Genomic DNA, 20,487 nt, shown 5'->3' with positions numbered 1-20,487 from the left:
TAAATGAGAAAATCTCATTTCAGTAGGCCATTAAAGGACATTATATCAGAGTGTGTCAGTGGCGAGGCACTGAGGAGGAAGCAAGAGACCCCAGGGCACAGCGAGGAGGAGCCACAAAACATGGAGGAAGACATAGCAGCAATGCACGTGGGCAGCGAGTCTCACACCAACAGCAGCATCGAAGACACACCGTAAAAGGAGCAGAAAGACGGCTCCCACTAGGATAGATGGATGGATGATTACTTATAGAGTACATTGTGAATAAAGAGACGGGGGAAGGAGTTTCAACAGGAGGATATCTGCAAGTGATGAAGGACAGCGATAATGGGAGGGGCTGACATGGCAACTGACCCCGATGACGACACATTCGGCTGGAAGGAGAAAAAGTCCAAAAGAAATGGCAACAGCATGGAAGGCAAGTTGCTGGAGATGGCAGCACAAGAAACTGAGAGTGGCTCATCAGTTGAGGACATCGACATTATCAGCCAGGTGAAAAATTTCACCAAAAAGGTGTGTCTCACGAAAGAGCGTCACAGTGACAGCTTCATTGATGGAGCTAAAGTTATAAAAGGTGTGTGGGGGGACAAAGACATGGAGCCAACAGTGACATGGTAGGGCAGGGGTGCTCACACTTTTCAATTGACCAAGTCGGGGAGCGCTACCTCATTCATATTTTTAATTTATAGTTATTTATTTATGAAAGAGACATTTTTGTTAACAAGTTAATAGTGTTTAATGATAATACAAGCACGTTTAACACATATAGATTCCTTTCTTTCATGAAGACAAGGATATAAGTTTGTGTATTTGTGATGGGACATAAGTAGGGGGTTTTATTTTTTTATGTTTTATTGCCATGCAAGTTTTATAGTGTTTTATTGCTGTGGATTTTAAATTGCATGATTGTACATTTTAGGATTTGATTATAGTTTTGATTGCATGTTTTTATACTTTGGAATTTGATTGTTTTTAATTGCATGTTTTTACTCCTTGTGGACTTTGCTGGCATTTTAAGACATTGCCCCGTTTAGCTGGTTGCCCCTAACAACCACAGTGCCCAATCCAATGGCACGGGAAATTGGACACACCTGTGGAGCATTAGGACTGTGCACATTTATAAGGAGCGGCAGGAGGAGAGCGGTTGGAGCAGGGTTGACAGAGGAGAAACGGCAGGCTTTGCCGGGAGAAGAAGGGACGGCAGGATTCGGCAGGTTCTGGCTGGGACGGGGAAGAATCTACAGGCTTTACCGAGAGCAATCGTGTAGACGCACGCAGGCTGGCAAGGAACCCCAGGACAACACAGTAGACCCCGCAGGCTACCGGAACGAACCCAAGACGTCCACAACAGGCAGGGGCAGAGGAAACTCTGCCGCCCAAGTAAGTGCCGTGTGTTGGGGATCTGTGGGGACAACCAACTGCCTTTGGCTGTGGGCTTGCGGGCTCGTGCGTCGTACGCTGGCTGTGTGGTTCTGTGGACAGGGGGCGATTTGGACCCAGGGATCTGCGGCCACCCCCCCAAGTGACCGGAGACTGACGAGGAGAGTGGACGTACCCAATACGTTGACGCGGAACTACAGCAAAGGTAGGGGAAACCCTGCCTTGCATGTAAGTGTGACGTCAGCCCGGATAGCGTCTCCGTGGTTTTAGTTGATTTTATCCCTGTGGCCTACCTCCCTTTTAATTTTGTGTGCAGGAGGACGCCGTGGAAGTGGGCGGAGCCAAGCCATGGACCCACACGCCTAACTGTACCCTCGCCCATCACATTCGCTACCATTTTGGTATTTTAGTGTCGACAACATGGCTGGTTTTAATTGTATTTTGATAAATTGTGAACCAGTATATTCATCTTTCCTTATTTTGGGAACAGCTGCTCTCACTACATTGGGTTCTTAATAGTTATATTGGTTTTAAGCAACAATTTTATAGTTTTTAAAAAAATATTTTTACCAGAAAAAAAGTCCTTGTCCAATACCACATGAAAGTGGTTGGATTTGGCATTTCATTTGTCCAACGTGCTTATTAGTTTTTAAACACTTTGTTACATGAGTAGCATATATGTGTGTGTGTGGCCCTTTTAAGTGGCAGCACACAAGCAGTGACGTCAGTGAGTGTGTGGGCGAGCGAGGAGAGGGAGCGATCGCCGAGGTCGGGGGAGAAATATATTGGCATCAAACTCCGTAGCTGGCTAGCTTGTGCACGCTAGCTTTCTGAGACTCTTATGTTGTTAGCACAGGCAGGATGAAACAGGTCTTTTATGTAGACAGGAACTGTGTAGTCGGTCTTTAGAGTTTTGACAGCGGCCCAATAGTCTGTTGAAATAAAAAGTGCTTCTCTCCGATCGTCTGTCGGTGATTTTTATCTTAATAATGAGCTCACAGCAGCCAGCGTCATCTCACAAGATCCTCGGGTGCCAAGAATGTCAAACGACTGACGAAAGTGAAGTCTTGGTGAAGATTGATGATTGCTCATTTTTATATTTAATGCCTGGCTTGACTGACACACCCTCCGAGATCGACCAGTAGCTCGCGATCGACGTAATGCCCACCCCTGTGGTAGGGGATACAGGTGAAAAAATGTGCCAGAGAGAGGGAAATAAAAAAGGGAGGTAGTTGGGAAGAGGGGACGCCAACCTCAGAACGCAGTGAGAAGGCTAAAGAAGAGGGGCAAGGAGAGAAAGTGGAAAGATGCAACTAAAAGAGCAGAGTAAAGAATAAATTAAATTCTCCTAGCTTTTTGGTTATTAAAAAAAAAATTATGCTAATGGACTTAGAACACCAGAAAGGTTTCAACAAATGCTGGGAATGCGTAAGAAAGATATTTTTCTACAAGAAACAAACTGGGATAATGTTATTATGGGAAGAAGTGAGAGGGAATGGCTCGGAAAAATATTTGTTAGTAATGGGGAAAACAACACAAAGGGAGTTGCAATATTAATGAAAAGAGGAGTGGGATGAAATGTGAAGGAATATTTACGGAATGGGAAAGGGAGGGTCATCGGGATTATTAAATCTCATCCACCGTAATAAAAACGATCCTAAATTTTTGTTTAGTACGGTAGCATCGCTAACCCAACAAGGGACTCCTTCCAGTAGCTCCACCCACTCAGCTGATGACTTTATGCAATTCTTTAGTAAGAAAATTGAAGTCATTAGAAAGGAGATTAAAGACAATGCGTCCCAGCTACAACGGGGTTCTATTAACACTGACACGATTGTATATACGGCGGATACTGCCCTCCAAAATAGTTTCTCTCGTTTTGAGGAAATAACATTAGAGGAATTGTTACAACGTGTAAATGGAATAAAACAAACAACATGTTTACTTGACCCTCTTCCTGGGAAACTGATCAAGGAGCTCTTTGTATTATTAGGTCCATCAGTGCTAAATATTATAAACTTATCACTTTCCTCGGGCACTGTTCCCCTAGCATTCAAAAAAGCGGTTATTCATCCTCTTCTTAAAAGACCTAACCTCGATCCTGACCTCATGGTAAACTACCGACCGGTGTCTCACCTTCCCTTTATTTCAAAAATCCTCGAAAAAATTGTTGCGGAGCAGTTAAATGAACACTTAGCGTCTAACAATCTATGTGAAACCTTTCAATCCGGTTTCAGGGCAAATCACTCGACGGAGACAGCCCTCGCAAAAATGACTAATGATCTATTGCTAACGATGGATTCTGATGCGTCATCTATGTTGCTGCTCCTCGATCTTAGCGCTGCTTTCGATACCGTCGATCATAATATTTTATTAGAACGTATCAAAACACGAATTGGTATGTCAGACTTAGCCCTGTCTTGGTTTAACTCTTATCTTACTGATAGGATGCAGTGTGTCTCCCATAACAATGTGACCTCGGACTACGTTAAGGTAACGTGTGGAGTTCCCCAGGGTTCGGTCCTTGGCCCTGCACTCTTCAGCATCTACATGCTGCCGCTAGGTGACATCATACGCAAATACGGTGTTAGCTTTCACTGTTATGCTGATGACACCCAACTCTACATGCCCCTAAAGCTGACCAACACGCCGGATTGTAGTCAGCTGGAGGCGTGTCTTAATGAAATTAAACAATGGATGTCCGCTAACTTTTTGCAACTCAACGCCAAAAAAACGGAAATGCTGATTATCGGTCCTGCTAGACACCGAACTCTATTTAATAATACAACTCTAACATTTGACAACCAAACAATTAAACAAGGCGACACGGTAAAGAATCTGGGTATTATCTTCGACCCAACTCTCTCCTTTGAGGCACACATTAAAAGCGTTACTAAAACGGCCTTCTTTCATCTCCGTAATATCGCTAAAATTCGCTCCATTCTGTCCACTAAAGACGCTGAGATCATTATCCATGCGTTTGTTACGTCTCGCCTCGACTACTGTAACGTATTATTTTCGGGTCTCCCCATGTCTAGCATTAAAAGATTACAGTTGGTACAAAATGCGGCTGCTAGACTTTTGACAAGAACAAGAAAGTTTGATCACATTACGCCTGTACTGGCTCACCTGCACTGGCTTCCTGTGCACTTAAGATGTGACTTTAAGGTTTTACTACTTACCTATAAAATACTACACGGTCTAGCTCCATCCTATCTTGCCGATTGTATTGTACCATATGTCCCGGCAAGAAATCTGCGTTCAAAGGACTCCGGCTTGTTGGTGATTCCTAAGGCCCAAAAAAAGTCTGCGGGCTATAGAGCGTTTTCCGTTCGGGCTCCAGTACTCTGGAATGCCCTCCCGGTAACAGTTCGAGATACCACCTCAGTAGAAGCATTTAAGTCTCACCTTAAAACTCATTTGTATACTGTAGCCTTTAAATAGACTCCCTTTTTGGACCAGTTGATCTGCTGTTTCTTTTCTTTTTCTTCTATGTCCCACTCTCCCCTGTGGAGGGGGTCCGGTCCGATCCGGTGGCCATGTACTGCTTGCCTGTGTATCGGCTGGGGACATCTCTGCGCTGCTGATCCGCCTCCGCTTGGGATGGTTTCCTGGTGGCTCCGCTGTGAACGGGACTCTCGCTGCTGAGTTGGACCCGCTTTGGACTGGACTCTTGCGACTGTGTTGGATCCATTGTGGATTGAACTTTCACAGTATCATGTTAGACCCGCTCGACATCCATTGCTTTCCTCCTCTCTAAGGTTCTCATAGTCATTATTGTCACAGACGTCCCACTGGATCATTATTGTCACCGATGTCCCACTGGGTGTGAGTTTTCCTTGCCCTTATGTGGGCCTACCGAGGATGTCGTGGTGGTTTGTGCAGCCCTTTGAGACACTAGTGATTTAGGGCTATATAAGTAAACATTGATTGATTGATTGATTGATTAATTTTGAACACATGGGGAAAAGTTTTCAACTCTTAAACGTCTATGCACCAAATGAGGAAAAAGAGAGAAAATTATTTTTTGCCGAACTGTAAACAAATTGTCACCACCTGTTGCCACCTTGTGGTTTGTATTCGGTTTTTCCTTTCTTGGTGCAGTTGACCTTTTGACGTCACTCCAGTCCTCTTTCCCTAGAGGTACTGTCTTCCTCTTGTGGGCGGAGTTGCGAGAAGTGCACAGCTGCTTCCCATTTTCCTGGAGGATATTTAATCTGCACCTTGACAGCTGGAGGGCACTTGGCGATTCTACTCTTTGGCTCCATTTCTGACAACTTCCGTGACCATTCCTACGTGTTATCCTGATTGCTCCTGGTGCCATCCAGCCTGCTTCCTGGTCTAGTGGTTGCACGTCTTGCAACTCCAGCCTAAGATTAGTCATTATTATTATATAGCTTTTGTTGTTTTTTCACAAAGCCCATTTTGAGTTTACCTTTTTTGCTTCGTCGCCTTTAGTTCTCTCCTTTGTGGAGCACCCTTAGTTGTGAGTACATTATTCAGGGTAAAGAGACTGTTCTACTCACATTTTGTTTGTCTGCATTCTTGGGTCCCCTCGTAAAATGTGTCGTACCAAGCCGTGACACAAATGTCAGTGTGAACTGTGCAATGGTTGGAGATTTCAATGTGTGGGGTGGGAAATTGGATATATGTACAGGATATAAAGATCATGTTTCAAGAAATGTGCTCAAACAAGGAATGCAAAGAAAGGGCATGATCGACGCCTGGAGAGAAAGACACCCAACAGGGAAGGTGTACACTAGGAGACAAATAGTAAAATGGGTGTTAAAACAGAGCAGAATAGATCTCGCCTGGGCCAAGGAAGATATACAGCATTTATTATCAAAAATAGAATACAAAGTAACATCACTATGTGACCACAAGGTAGTGACATTTTTAGCTTGACACAAGGGGCGGAAAGTAGAGGTGGTGGTTTGGGGTGAATGAATGGCAGTATTTTACAGGATAAAAAATATACTTGCAAAAGAAATGTGACAGAATTGATCACAATCAGCATGAATGAAGAGATGTTTGAACAAGACACTGGGAAGTGGTGGGACAATGTCAATGAAGAGGTTAAAACCCTGAGTGTAAAATATAGCAGAGAAAAAAAGAAAGAGAAGGAAAGAGACAAGCGGTTGAGAAGGATATTATAGGCACAGTAAAGAAAAGAAAAGAAAAAAGGACAAGTCCAATCTAGACAAATATATTAACATAAAAAATTAACTCGATGAGATTGACAAGAAAAAATGCAGAGGGGCAATGGTGAAAAGTACAGCAAGATATGTGGTTGAGGGAGAGAAATGCACAAAATACTTTCTTGTGATCGAAAAAGCAAATCAGAAAGGGAGCTACTTTGGGAAAATAGAAGGGGAAGATGGGCAAACTATTACAGACTTTGTTGGAATAGTTGAAAGAGTAGAGCAGTTTTATTAAGACTTATTCAAGGACGAAAAAATAAAGTAATAATGAAAGAGGTATTAGGTAATGTAAGCGTGAAGGTTTTAGGACTCGGCAAGAATGAGGACTCAGTTGCAGACGGGAAACAATAGACGCAGACTTTTATTCTGCTGTTTTCTATGAAGTCTCTTCAGACAGGGTGAATAAAGAAATGGCTACAAACTCTATACTTGATACACTAGAGTAAAAGGAAACAAAGCACACGGCGTAAATCAATAAAGAGAAAATAACTCCAGAGGGAGGAAAAAAGACAATAACAATATTTACATTGATCTAATAAGAAAAACAACTATCTATTATAAAAGCTACACAAAAGGAAAATCGTTCACGCAGAGCAAGGGTAGGGAACCTATGGCTCGCGAGCCAGATGTGGCTCTTTTGATGACTGCATCTGGCTCTCAGATAAATCTGAGCTGACATTGCTTAACACGATAAGTAATGAATGATTCCGCTTATAATCACAGTGTTAAAAATAACGTTCAAAATATAAAACATTCTCATGCTTTTTTATGTTCAAGAAGTTGCGTTAATGGTAAAAAGGTATTTATTGATTATTGGTTAGTGTGGGGCTTGCTCTCCTGGGGGTTCTTCAGACCACCAAGCACTGACATGAGAGCCTGTTTCAGGGTTGCAATATTTTTCAATAAGTCTCTCCGTTGCTTTCCAGCAGATGTATTCTTCTCTTTCGTTCTCGTTCGCGCTCTGGCTCCAGCTCCAACCCTGTCTCTCCTCCTGGCTACTGCTTATAACAGAGCGACAGGTGATTAGATAACAAGACCCAGGTGGGCCATCTACGCGCCTGTCGCTGATTTCGAGGCTGGTCCTGGCAACACCCCGCTTCGCTGCAGGCCCGCAGGCCACTCCCCCTCCACAGTTAGCTTCGGAATAACAATGTTATTACAAAGAATAAGAGACCTATTGTACTCTGGAAATGTTGGTCTTACTTAAAAATGTACACGTTTAGTTGTGTTCAGTGTTAAAAAAAATATATATAATATGGCTCTTATGGAAATACATTTTAAAATATTTGGCTTCTTGGCTCTTTCAGTCAAAAAGGTTCCCGACTCCTGACGCAGAGGAAGAGACAAAACGCTATAAACAGAAACTACTCTACAAAGAGCTTAGAAAAATCTACAAATTAAAGCACTCCAAGAGGAGAAAAAAGAAGGCAGAGCACTATGAAATTAGCTCAAATAAAAACTGACCAAAAACTTTAGCAAATCAAAATCACTCTTCTTCAGAGGTTACAGAGATCACAAAGAATAAATCAAGGCAATACTTAGCGACTTTCTTTGCCTGGTTCAACCTGACTATTGTGGAAGGTGGGATGGATGCGGAGGGATCAGGGCAGACAAAGTCAAACCGCTGCAGGTCCGACAAGCCTGATGATTGGGAACGGTCCTACAAAATGTGGTGCCAGTTTCTTGGATGAAACCTTGAGACGTAGGCCCTTGGCTGATAGTCAGACTCTCTGCCTAGGCTGTCAGGCAGGCGCAGGCCGTCTCTTGCGGTCTGCCGCTCTCCTCATCCGATCTCCTTGTCTGGTCAATACTTGATGGGCGGCTGCCCAAATGCGTTGAAAACGTTGGACCATAGCATGGGCGGAGGGGACCGACACTTCCGACTCATTCTCTGGAAAGAGAGGGGGCTGGTACCCTAAGGCACCATGAAAGGGAGAGAGGCCGGTGGCTGCTGTTGGCAGCGAATTGTGCGCATACTCTACCCAGACCAGGTGTTTGCTTCATGTGGAGGGGTTCTGGCAGACCATGCACCGGAGACCGGTTTCCGGCTGCTGGTTATGCCGTGCTGGAACGACACGGGAACACGAGATAAATTAAACGCGGAGGAGGAGAAGAGAGCATAGAGCCTGATACAAGCTGTACGAAACAAGAAACTACGTTCTGGCCCGAAACGCAGGTCTTCTCTGGCTTAAGAAGCCCAGGAAGCTTATCAGCGAGATGTGTGTTAAATGCCAAAACCTTACATCACCTGGTAGTCCCGTGCGGTCTACCATCCAAGTACTAAACAGGGCTGACCCAGCTTTGCTTCCAAGATTGGGTGTGTTTAAGGTAGCATGGCCGTATGACAAGTAGACAATTTGAATATGACAAACTGGTTGACAGGACCTTTCTGCAATGAGCAATGCGTGTGTGATTCAATAATCACTGCTCTTTTTTTCAGCCTATCTAACTCTTTGGACTTTTGCTCCACTGTTAACACTGAAGTGTCTTGAGGCACATGGGTCACTGTTGGCGATACTGCAAATCTTGCTATCAATCCCAAACCGAGTCAAAACTAAACAAACATGTTTTGGGTGGAGACCAGCGTTTTGTTTGGACGAGCATAATGTAGCGTTTTGACAAGTGTGGCAAGTATCTATAGCCATTGTGACAAAAGCAAAAGGGAGAAAGTGCGCCCTATACTGGGAGCATCGCTAAAAGCTTACAGCACCTGGTATTCCTAGGCAGTCTCCCATCCAAGTACTAACCAGGCCGGACCCAGCACAGCTTCCGAGATCAGACGTGCTCAGGATAGTATGGCCGTATGCCGAGAGGTGATCCTCAAATTTCGATTTTTAAATGCGGCAAGCTGGTTGACAGGACCTTTCTGCAATGAGCTACACGTGTGTGATACAATAATCACTGCTCTTTTTTTCAGCCTATCTGACTCTTTGGACTTTTGCCCCAATTTTAGCACTGAAGTGCCTTGATGCACATGGGTCACTGTTGGCGACACTGCAAATCTTGCTATAAATTTCAGACCGAGTCAAAACTAAACAAACATATTTTGGGTGGAGACCAGTGTTTTGTCTGGACGAGCATAATGTAGCATTTTGACAAGTGTGGCAAGCATCTATAGCCATTGTGACAAAAGCAAAAGGGAGAAAGTGCGCCCTATACTGGGAGCATCGCTAAAAGCTTACAGCACCTGGTATTCCTAGGCAGTCTCCCATCCAAGTACTAACCAGGCCAGACCCAGCTTAGCTTCCGAGATCAGACGAGATCGGGCATGCTCCGGGTAGTATGGCCGTATGCCGAGGGGTGATCCTCAGTGTTATGTATTCAAATAACGAGGTAGCACACACGTTTAGTAACTTTTACATATGACTTGGGAGTAGCAGTAGCATACACTCTAGAGAGGGATCATCAACACTCAATGTACAGCACTTGGTGAGCATGCTAAGTAGACACAACTCAACTACGGCAAGTCAGTCAGGACAAACAACGCTGAGTCAGCATGCACATTAATACACCACATCACCTCCCCCCATAGATCAAAGGCATTGCAAAATCAGTACACACTTTCAGTACGGCAACATTCAATTATTCAATGCTGTAATAAACAAACACCAAAAATGTCACAGATGTTATACCAGATAGTGCATTTAAACTCAAATTCAACCCTCTTTAATAACAAATGAAAAACTCCCTTATGAAAAGAATCAGTCCCTGTAACGCTGAGGTCGCCTGATAGTACGCTCTGAGTGTCTCAAAGTCACTGTCTCTGGGTCAGGCAGCACTGGCGGTTCCAACTCAAAAGCTGGTGGTTCAGGTTCTGCGGAGTCCGTTCCACAGAGGTCACTCGCCTGCTCAGCTGACGCAGTTTCGCCTCCAGGCTCTGAATCTGGAGGGTCAGGAAGGTAGCGAGGTCTCAGCTGATCTCCGTGACGCCGGTACACTTGGTCTGGTGTCTCGCCTTGCACTCGGTATGACACTGGACCAGTCTGTTGTGTCACTACCCCAGGAATCCATTTGGGTTTCTCTCCTGCAGTGTTGCGCAGATACACAGAGTCATTTACATCAAACTGTCTCTCGGAAGCCTGACTGTCATGTTTCTCCTTCTGCTGATACTGTCTCTTTCTGACTCGTTCGGTGATGCTTGGTTTCAGGAAGTCCAAACGTGTTCGTACATGTCTTTTCAGGAACAAGTCCGCTGGTGACTCTCCAGTTGTGCTGTGGGGAGTAGTGCGATAGCGCAGCAGGATGTGTGATATCTTGTCCTCAACACTCAGGTTCTGTTCAACAAGCTTTTTCATGCCTGCTTTGAAAATAGCAACATATTTTTCAGCCAGTCCATTTGTAGCTGGATGTCTCGGCGCACCGGTCGTGTGAAGGACTCCATTCCTCTTTATAAACTGCTGAAACTCATCCGATGTGAACGTTGTTGCATTGTCTGTGACAATTTGTTCCGGCACACCGAATGATGCGAACAGTCTCTTAAGTAGTGTAATGGTTGCAGTAGATGTGATTTGTGCCATTTTGTAAGCCTCCAACCACTTAGAGTATGCATCAACCACAATCATGAACATGTGACCTAAGAATGGGCCTGCAAAGTCAATGTGTAGTCTTTTCCAAACCTCTCCAGGAAATTCCCAGGGATGCAGCGGGACTTGGCGTGGCGTGCGCTGTTCCAGCTGGCAGGTTTCACACTGCTTGCAGACTCTCTCAGCATCCATATCTACATTTGGCCACCAGACATATTGTCGTGCAATTGTCTTCATCTTTACAATGCCAGGGTGTCCGTCGTGGATCTCTTTTAGCACTGCACCTCTCATTTTTGCAGGTACTATTACTCTTGTTCCCCATAGAACACACCCCTGTTCGACAGATAGCTCATCTCTCTTTCTGTAGTACACCCTCAGTTCATCTGGTATTTCTTTTGGCCATCCTTCCATGATGTACCTGTGCAGTTTTGAAAGCTCTGTGTCCTTTCGTGTAGCCTTGGAAATTTGTTTTTCACTCAACGGTGCCTCCTCAAGGTGCTCATATAACAGTGCATTTATGCAAGCTGTCATTGTCTCTGTATCTGTATCTTTCGTCTCAGGCAGCGGAACACGAGACAGCCCGTCCGCATTGCCGTGCTCCTCTGACCTGCGGTATGTCATGTGGTAATCATACGCAGACAGTATGATGGCCCGTCTCTGTATGCGCGCTGCTGCCATTGTAGGAAGTCCCTTACGTTCTCCAAACAGCGCGAGCAGGGGCTTGTGGTCGGATATTAAGTCAAACTTGCGCCCCCACAGATATTGATGGAACTTCTTCACACCAAACACCAGGCTCAATGCCTCTTTTTCTATCTGTGAATAGTTTTTCTCTGCCGGAGAGAGCGTGCGGGAAGCATAGGCTATTGGATGTTCATGCCCGTCTGGTGTTGTGTGCTGTATCACTGCTCCGATTCCATAAGCAGAAGCATCACATGCAAGCGAAAGCGGCAGACGTGGATCATAGTGAACCAGCACTTGGTCACTGGTCAAAAGCTCCTTGCATTTGCCAAAAGCACTCTGCTCCGTCTCGCGCCATCTCCATTTAACTTTGTCTTTCAGTAGCGTGTAAAGTGGCGCCAAAATTGTGCTTTGCTGAGGCACAAAACGTCCATAGTAGTTAACTAGGCCCAGGAAAGCTCTGAGCTCTTTGACATTTATGGGTGCCGGAGCATCATATATGGCTATGACCTTATTTTTGGATGGGTAGACGCCTTTCCCGTCCAGCACATGTCCCAGATATTCAATCTGTGTCTTGCCGAAGTCACACTTTGACTTTTTCACTCTCATGCCGTTCTCTTGCAGTCTCTGTAAAACCTTGTCCAGGTTCACGAGATGCTGGGCTTCATCTCGGCCCATAATCAATAAATCATCGAGATAATTTACCACATCAAGATCTTTCAACAGGTTCTCCATAATGCGTTGAAAAATGCTAACAGCAGAAGTGACACCGAAACAAAGTCTATTGTACACAAACAGTCCTTTATGAGTATTCACTGTTGTATACTTTTTCGACTCTTCATCCAGGAGTACTTGTTGATAGGCTGCTGCTAGATCTATTTTAGAAAATATTTTTCCTCCACATAGTGCTGCTAACACCTCCTCAATTCTTGGTAGGGGGTACGTTTCAGCGTTTGTAGCCAAGTTAACAGTTACCTTGTAGTCGCCACACAAGCGAAGTCCTCCATCCCGCTTAAGCACTGGAACCACTGGAGCAGCCCAGTCACTGTGTTTCACTGGACTGATGACACCCTCCTTTTCTAGGCGCTGCAGCTCCTTTTCAACTTTTTCTTTCATGGCGAATGGCAGGACGCGGGCTTTGTGGAACTTTGGAACTGCATCAGGCTTTACAGAAATTGTGGCTTTAATGTCCTTTAATGTTCCAAGCTCATCCTTGAATACCTCATCATATTTAGCCAGCACTTCTTGAATCGATTTGGGCTTTTGTGCTGATGTTAAATTTTCAGCAACTGTGTTGATTGCGGCTGCTTTAATCATTTTCCAGTTTAGCTTGATCTCATCTAGCCATTCTCTCCCACACAGTGAAGGACCCTCAACTCCCACAACTATCAGTGGTAGGCTAGCAGTCTGATTTTCATAAGCCACTTTTGCCATAAACTGGCCTTTAACAGAAATTGGCTCCCCTGAGTAGCCCTTTAGCTTTACGCGGCTGCCCACTAGTGGCACATGTGAGAATGACTGCTCATAGACATCTTCTGAGATTATACTCATTCCTGATCCTGTGTCTATTTCCATCAGGACTTTCTTTCCATTTACATCAAAAATGGCCTTGTATGGCTGTCGGCCTGCACCATTTGTGCTGAAAACAGTCAAAATATCACCAACATCATCTTCATTTTTGTCAGTTTGCACATAGCCTGTCCTTCTCTCCTCTCTTCACTCACTGCTTTTCTTCCCCTTTTTATCATATTTATTTTTATGTGCTGGTCCTCCAGATCTACATGCTTTCTGTATGTGCCCTATTTTATCACATTTATGACACTTTGCATTCTTGTAGTAACAGTCACTTGCATTATGATTCTTGCCCTTGCATCAGTAGCATGCCTGTTGTTTTGAAGGCGAGCACCGTCTTTGCCTCTCCTTTACCTTGTGAACAGCTGAAGTGACGTCATCACCCTTTCTCAACTGCTGTGCGTCGCGGTGGGCCGTCTCCATGTTGACAGCCAGCTCCACAGCTCTTGCAAAAGTCAGTCTGTCCTCCGAGAGCAACTTGCGTTGACATGCCTCAGAACTGACCCTGCTGACAAAGCCATCACGCAGAGCCTCATCCAGTCTGTCACCAAAATCACACTTTGCAGCTAGTTGACGCAGCTCAGCGGCATATTCCGTAACCGTCTGGTTGCTTTTCTGAACACACTTGCGGTACCTGAAGCGTTCGGCAATAACCAACGGCTTTGGCACATAATAGTCTTTCAGAGTGTCCACAATCTGGTCAAATGTTTTGTTTTTGGGCAAATCAGGCTGAACCAAATTGCGAAGAAATCCATATGTCACTGCTCCCACTGAACTCAACAACAATGGGACCCTCTTTTCATCATCGACATCATGGGCTTCAAACAGCAACTACATGCGCTCAATGTAGGCTGAACATGATTCAATCTCAGGTTTAAACTCGTCTGGTCGCTGAGAAAAGTATGCCATCTTCACTTCCAAAAAAAACAAAACCGCAAGGAACACTCATAAACCGATTAAACTCATCGCCAATATGTTATGTATTCAAATAACGAGGTAGCACACACATTTAGTAACTTTTATATATGACTTGGGAGTAGCAGTAGCATACACTCTAGAGAGGGATCATCAACACTCAATGTACAGCACTTGGTGAGCATGCTAAGTAGACACAACTCAACTACGGCAAGTCAGTCAGGACAAACAACGCTGAGTCAGCATGCACATTAAAACACCACACTCAGAAATCGATTTTTAAATGTGGCAAGCTGATTGACAGGACCTTTCTGCAATGAGCTACACGTGTGTGATACAATAATCACTGCTCTTTTTCTCAGCCTATGTAACTCTTTGGACTTTTAACCCACTGTTAGCACTGAAGTGCCTTGAGGCACATGGGTCACTGTTGGCGACACTGCAAATCTTGCTATAAATTTCAGACCGAGTCAAAACTAAACAAACATGTTTTGGGTGGAGACCAGCCTTTTGTTTGGACAAGCATAATATAGCGTTTTGACAAGTGTGGCAAGTATCTATAGCCATTGTGACAAAAGTAAAAGGGAGAAAGTGCGCCCTATACTGGGAGCATCGCTAAAAACTTACAGCACCTGGTATTCCTAGGCAGTCTCCCATCCAAGCACTAACCAGGTCAGACACAGTTTAGCTTCCGACATAAGACGAGACCGAGGGTGCTCCGGGTAGTGTGGCCGTAAGCTGAGACATGATCTTCAAAATTCGATTTTTAAATGTGGCAAGCTTGTTGGAAGGACCTTTCTGCAATGAGCTACACGTGTGTGATACAATAATCACTGCTCTTTTCCTCAGCCTATGTAACACTTAGGAATTTTGCCCCACTGTTAGCACTGAAGTGCCTTGAGGCACATGGGTCACTGTTGGCGACACTGCAAATCTTGCTATAAATTTCAGACCGAGTCAACACTAAACAAACATGTTTTGGGTGGGGATCAGCCTTTTGTTTGGACGAGCATAATGTAGCATTTTGACAAGTGTGGCAAGTATCTATAGCCATTGTGACAAAAGCAAAAGGGAGAAAGTGCGCCCTATACTGGGAGCATCGCTAAAAGCTTACAGCACCTGGTATTCCTAGGCAGTCTCCCATCCAAGTACTAACCAGGCCAGACCCAGCTTAGCTTCCGAGATCAGACGAGATCGGGCGTGCTCCGGGTAGTATGGCCGTATGCCGAGGGCTGATTCTCAAAATTCGATTTTTCAATGTGGCAAGCTGGTTGACAGGACCTTTCTGCAACGTGGGTGATACAATAATCACTGATCTTTTTCTCAGCATATGTAACTCTTTGGACTTTTGCCCCACTGTTAGCACTGAAGTGCCTTGAGGCACATGGGTCACTGTTGGCGACACTGCAAATCTTGCTATAAATTTCAGACCGAGTCAAAACTAAACAAACATGTTTTGGGTGGAGACCAGCGTTTTGTTTGGACAAGCATAATGTAGCGTTTTGACAAGTGGGGCAAGTATCTATAGCCATTGTGACAAAAGCAAAAGGGAGAAAGTGCGCCCTATACTGGGAGCATCGCTAAAAGCTCACAGTACCTAGTATACCTAGGCAGTCCCCCATCTAAGTACTAACCAGGACAGACCGAGCTTAGCTTCCGAGATCTGACGAGACCGGGCATACTCAGGGTAGTATGGCCGTAAGCTGAGACATGATCTTCAAAATTCGATTTTTAAATGTGGCAAACTCGTTGGAAGGACCTTTCTGCAATGAGCTACACGTGTGTGATACAATAATCACTGCTCTTTTTCTCACTGTATCTAACTCTTTGGACCTTTTGCCCCACTTTTAGCACTGAAGTGCCTTGACGCACATGGGTAACTGTTGGCGACACTGCAAATCTTGCTATAAATTTCACACCGAGTCAAAACTAAATAAACATGTTTTGGGTGGAGACAAGCCTTTTGTTTGGACGAGCATAATGTAGCGTTTTGACAAGTGTGGCAAGTATCTATAGCCATTGTGACAAAAGCAAAATGGAGAAAGTGCGCCCTATACTGGGAGCATCGCTAAAAGCTCACAGTACCTGGTATACCTAGGCAGTCCCCCATCTAAGTACTAACCAGGACAGACCGAGCTTAGCTTCCGAGATCTGACGAGACCGGGCATACTCAGGGTAGTATGGCCGTAAGCTGAGACAAGATCTTCAAAATTCGATTTTTAAATGTGGCAAGCTCGTTGGAAGGACCTTTCTGCAATGAGCTACACGTGTGTGATACAATAATCACTGCTCTTTTTCTCACTGTATCTAACTCTTTGGACCTTTTGCCCCACTTTTAGCACTGAAGTGCCTTGACGCACATGGGTAACTGTTGGCGACACTGCAAATCTTGCTATAAATTTCACACCGAGTCAAAACTAAATAAACATGTTTTGGGTGGAGACCAGCCTTTTGTTTGGACGAGCATAATGTAGCGTTTTGACAAGTGTGGCAAGTATCTATAGCCATTGTGACAAAAGCAAAATGGAGAAAGTGCGCCCTATACTGGGAGCATCGCTAAAAGCTTACAGCACCTGGTATTCCTAGGAAGTCTCCCATCCCAGTACTAACCAGGCCAGACCCAGCTTAGCTTCCGAGATTAGACGAGATCGGGCATGCTCCGGTTAGCATGGCCGTATGCCGAGGGCTGATTCTCAAAATTCGATTTTTCAATGTGGCAAGCTGGTTGACAGGACCTTTCTGCAACGTGGGTGATACAATAATCACTGATCTTTTTCTCAGCCTATGTAACTCTTTGGACTTTTGCCCCACTGTTAGCACTGAAGTGCCTTGAGGCACATGGGTCACTGTTGGCGACACTGCAAATCTTGCTATAAATTTCACACCGAGTCAAAACTAAACAAACATTTTTTGGGTGGAGACCAGCGTTTTGTTTGGACGAGCATAATGTAGCGTTTTGACAAGTGTGGCAAGTATCTATAGCCATTGTGACAAAAGCAAAAGGGAGAAAGTGCGCCCTATACTGGGAGCATCGCTAAAAGCTCACAGTACCTGGTATACCTAGGCAGTCCCCCATCTAAGTACTAACCAGGACGGACCGAGCTTAGCTTCCGAGATCTGACGAGACCGGGCATACTCAGGGTAGTATGGCCGTAAGCTGAGACAAGATCTTCAAAATTCGATTTTTAAATGTGGCAAGCTCGTTGGAAGGACCTTTCTGCAATGAGCTACACGTGTGTGATACAATAATCACTGCTCTTTTTCTCACTTTATCTAACTCTTTGGACCTTTTGCCCCACTGTTAGCACTGAAGTGCCTTGAGGCACATGGGTCACTGTTGGCGACACTGCAAATCTTGCTATAAATTTCACACCGAGTCAAAACTAAATAAACATGTTTTGGGTGGAGACCAGCCTTTTGTTTGGACGAGCATAATGTAGCGTTTTGAAAAGTGTGGCAAGTATCTATAGCCATTGTGACAAAAGCAAAAGGGAGAAAGTGCGCCCTATACTGGGAGCATCGCTAAAAGCTTACAGTACCTGGTATTCCTAGGCAGTATCCCATTAGAGTATTAACCAGGACAGACCAAGCTTAGCTTCCGTGATCAGACGAGATCGGGTGTGCTCTGGGTAGTATGGCCGTATGCCTAGGGGTCATGCTCAGAAATCGATTTTTAAATGTGGCAAGCTGGTTGACAGGACTTTTCTGCAATGAGCTACACGTGAGTGATACAATAATCACTGCTCTTTTCCTCAGCCTATGTAACTCTTTGGACTTTTTTCCCACTATTAGCACTGAAGTGCCTTGAGGCACATGGGTCACTGTTGGCGACACTGCAAATCTTGCTATAAATTTCAGACCGAGTCAAAACTAAACAAACAGGTTTTGGGTGGAGACCAGCGTTTTGTTTGGACGAGCATAATGTAGCGTTTTGACAAGTGTGGCAAGTATCTATAGCCATTGTGACAAAAGCAAAAGGGAGAAAGTGCGCCCTATGCTGGGAGCATCACTAAAATCTTACAGTACCTGGTATACCTAGGCAGTCCCCCATCTAAGTACTAACCAGGACAGACCGAGATTAGCTTCCGAGATCTGACGAGACCGGGCATACTCAGGGTAGTATGGCCGTAAGCTGAGACATGATCTTCAAAATTCGATTTTTAAATGTGGCAAGCTCGTTGGAAGGACCTTTCTGCAATGAGCTACACGTGTGTGATACAATAATCACTGCTCTTTTTCTCACTTCATCTGACTCTTTCGACCTTTTGCCCCACTTTTAGCACTGAAGTGCCTTGAGGCACATGGGTAACTGTTGGCGACACTGCAAATCTTGCTATAAATTTCACACCGAGTCAAAACTAAATAAACATGTTTTGGGTGGAGACAAGCCTTTTGTTTGGACGAGCATAATGTAGCGTTTTGACAAGTGTGGCAAGTATCTATAGCCATTGTGACAAAAGCAAAATGGAGAAAGTGCGCCCTATACTGGGAGCATCGCTAAAAGCTTACAGTACCTGGTATTCCGAGGAGTCTCCCATCCAAGTACTAACCAGGACAGACCCAGCTTAGCTTCCGAGATCAGACGAGATCGGGCGTGCTCCGGTTAGTATGGCCGTATGCCGAGGGCTGATCCTCAAAATTCGATTTTTCAATGTGGCAAGCTGGTTGACAGGACCTTTCTGCAACGTGGGTGATACAATAATCACTGATCTTTTTCTCAGCCTATGTAACTCTTTGGACTTTTGCCCCACTGTTAGCACTGAAGTGCCTTGAGGCACATGGGTCACTGTTGGCGACACTGCAAATCTTGCTATAAATTTCAGACCGAATCAAAACCAAACAAACATGTTTTGGGTGGAGACCAGCGTTCTGTTTGGACGAGCATAATGTAGCGTTTTGACAAGTGTGGCAAGTATCTATACTCATTGTGACAAAAGCAAAAGGGAGAAAGTGCGCCCTATACTGGGAGCATCGCTAAAAGCTTACAGCACCTGGTATTCCTAGGCAGTCTCCCATCCAAGTACTAACCAGGCCAGACCCAGCTTAGCTTCCGAGATCTGACGAGACCGGGCATACTCAGGGTAGTATGGCCGTAGGCTGAGAAATGATCTTCAAAATTCGATTTTTAAACGTGGCAAGCTCGTTGGAAGGACCTTTCTGCAATGAGCTACACGTGTGTGAGACAATAATCACTGCTCTTTTCCTCAGCCTATGTAACTCTTTGGACTTTTGCCCCACTGTTAGCATTGAAGTGCCTTGAAGAACATGGGTCACTGTTGGCGACACTGCAAATCTTGCTATAAATTTCAGACCGAGTCAAAACTAAACAAACATGTTTTGGCTGGAGATAAGCCTTTTGTTTGGACGAGCATATTGTAGCGTTTTGACAAGTGTGGCAAGTATCTATAGCCATTGTGGAAAAAGCAAAAGGGAGAAAGTGCGCCCTATACTGGGAGCACCGCTAAAACCTTACAGCACCGGGTATTCCTAGGCAGTCTCCCATCCAAGTACTAACCAGGCCAGACCCAGCTTAGCTTCCGAGATCAGACGAGATCGGGTGTGCTCTGGGTAGTATGGCCGTATGCTTAGGGGTGATGCTCAGAAATCGATTTTTAAATGTGGCAAGCTGGTTGACAGGACTTTTCTGCAATGAGCTACACGTGTGTGATACAGTAATCACTTTTCTTTTCCTCAGCCTATGTAACTCTTTGGACTTTTGCCCCACTGTTAGCACTGAAGTGCCTTGAAGCACATGGGTCACTGTTGGCGACACTGCAAATCTTGCTATAAATTTCAGACCAAGTCAAAACTAAACAAACATGTTTTGGGTGGAGACAAGTGTTTTGTGTGGACGAGCTTAATGTAGCGTTTTGAAAAGTGTGGCAAGTATCTATAGCCATTGTGACAAAAGCAAAAGGGAGAAAGTGCGCCCTATACTGGGAGCATCGCTAAAAGCTTACAGCACCTGGTATTTCTAGGCAGTCTCTCATCCAAGTACTAACCAGGCCAGACCCAGCTTAGCTTCCGAGATCAAACGAGATCGGGTGTGCTCCGGGTAGTATGGCCGTATGCCAAGGGCAGATCCTCAAAATTCGATTTTTCAATGTGGCAAGCTGGTTGACAGGACCTTTCTGCAACGTGGGTGATACAATAATCACTGATCTTTTTCTCAGCCTATGTAACTCTTTGGACTTTTGCCCCACTGTTAGCACTGAAGTGCC

General features: G+C 44.8%; 1 protein-coding gene, 2 non-coding genes and 10 pseudogenes across 3 annotated transcripts; all 13 read right to left on the bottom strand.

Moving 5' to 3' along the window:
- Positions 1–9,753: 9,753 nt before the first annotated feature.
- On the bottom strand, positions 9,754–9,872 carry LOC133565380 (5S ribosomal RNA; annotated as a pseudogene).
- A 407-nt stretch (positions 9,873–10,279) lies between these two features.
- Positions 10,280–13,612, bottom strand: LOC133564037 (uncharacterized protein K02A2.6-like). The gene has a single exon (XM_061918122.1). It carries the CDS (start codon positions 13,352–13,354, stop codon positions 10,280–10,282), a length of 3,075 nt encoding a protein of 1,024 aa, XP_061774106.1. The 5' UTR covers positions 13,355–13,612.
- Positions 13,613–15,373: 1,761 nt separating this feature from the next.
- LOC133567280 (5S ribosomal RNA) lies at positions 15,374–15,492 on the bottom strand. Its single transcript, XR_009809446.1, has one exon. It is a non-coding gene; the product is annotated as a 5S ribosomal RNA (ribosomal RNA).
- Positions 15,493–15,851: 359 nt separating this feature from the next.
- LOC133567460 (5S ribosomal RNA) lies at positions 15,852–15,970 on the bottom strand (annotated as a pseudogene).
- A 369-nt stretch (positions 15,971–16,339) lies between these two features.
- On the bottom strand, positions 16,340–16,458 carry LOC133567402 (5S ribosomal RNA; annotated as a pseudogene).
- Positions 16,459–16,827: 369 nt separating this feature from the next.
- Positions 16,828–16,946, bottom strand: LOC133567154 (5S ribosomal RNA; annotated as a pseudogene).
- Positions 16,947–17,305: 359 nt separating this feature from the next.
- Positions 17,306–17,424, bottom strand: LOC133567413 (5S ribosomal RNA; annotated as a pseudogene).
- A 369-nt stretch (positions 17,425–17,793) lies between these two features.
- Positions 17,794–17,912, bottom strand: LOC133567442 (5S ribosomal RNA; annotated as a pseudogene).
- Positions 17,913–18,280: 368 nt separating this feature from the next.
- On the bottom strand, positions 18,281–18,399 carry LOC133567495 (5S ribosomal RNA; annotated as a pseudogene).
- A 369-nt stretch (positions 18,400–18,768) lies between these two features.
- LOC133567283 (5S ribosomal RNA) lies at positions 18,769–18,886 on the bottom strand (annotated as a pseudogene).
- Positions 18,887–19,245: 359 nt separating this feature from the next.
- Positions 19,246–19,364, bottom strand: LOC133565606 (5S ribosomal RNA; annotated as a pseudogene).
- A 368-nt stretch (positions 19,365–19,732) lies between these two features.
- On the bottom strand, positions 19,733–19,851 carry LOC133565170 (5S ribosomal RNA). The gene has a single exon (XR_009809424.1). It is a non-coding gene; the product is annotated as a 5S ribosomal RNA (ribosomal RNA).
- Positions 19,852–20,219: 368 nt separating this feature from the next.
- On the bottom strand, positions 20,220–20,338 carry LOC133566314 (5S ribosomal RNA; annotated as a pseudogene).
- Positions 20,339–20,487: the final 149 nt, after the last annotated feature.

Source organism: Nerophis ophidion, linkage group LG13, assembly GCF_033978795.1.
Source record: "Nerophis ophidion isolate RoL-2023_Sa linkage group LG13, RoL_Noph_v1.0, whole genome shotgun sequence".
Taxonomy (NCBI): Eukaryota; Metazoa; Chordata; class Actinopteri; order Syngnathiformes; family Syngnathidae; genus Nerophis; species Nerophis ophidion.
Note: the sequence above shows the minus strand (reverse complement) of the source record. Positions and strands in the feature narration are given on the sequence as shown.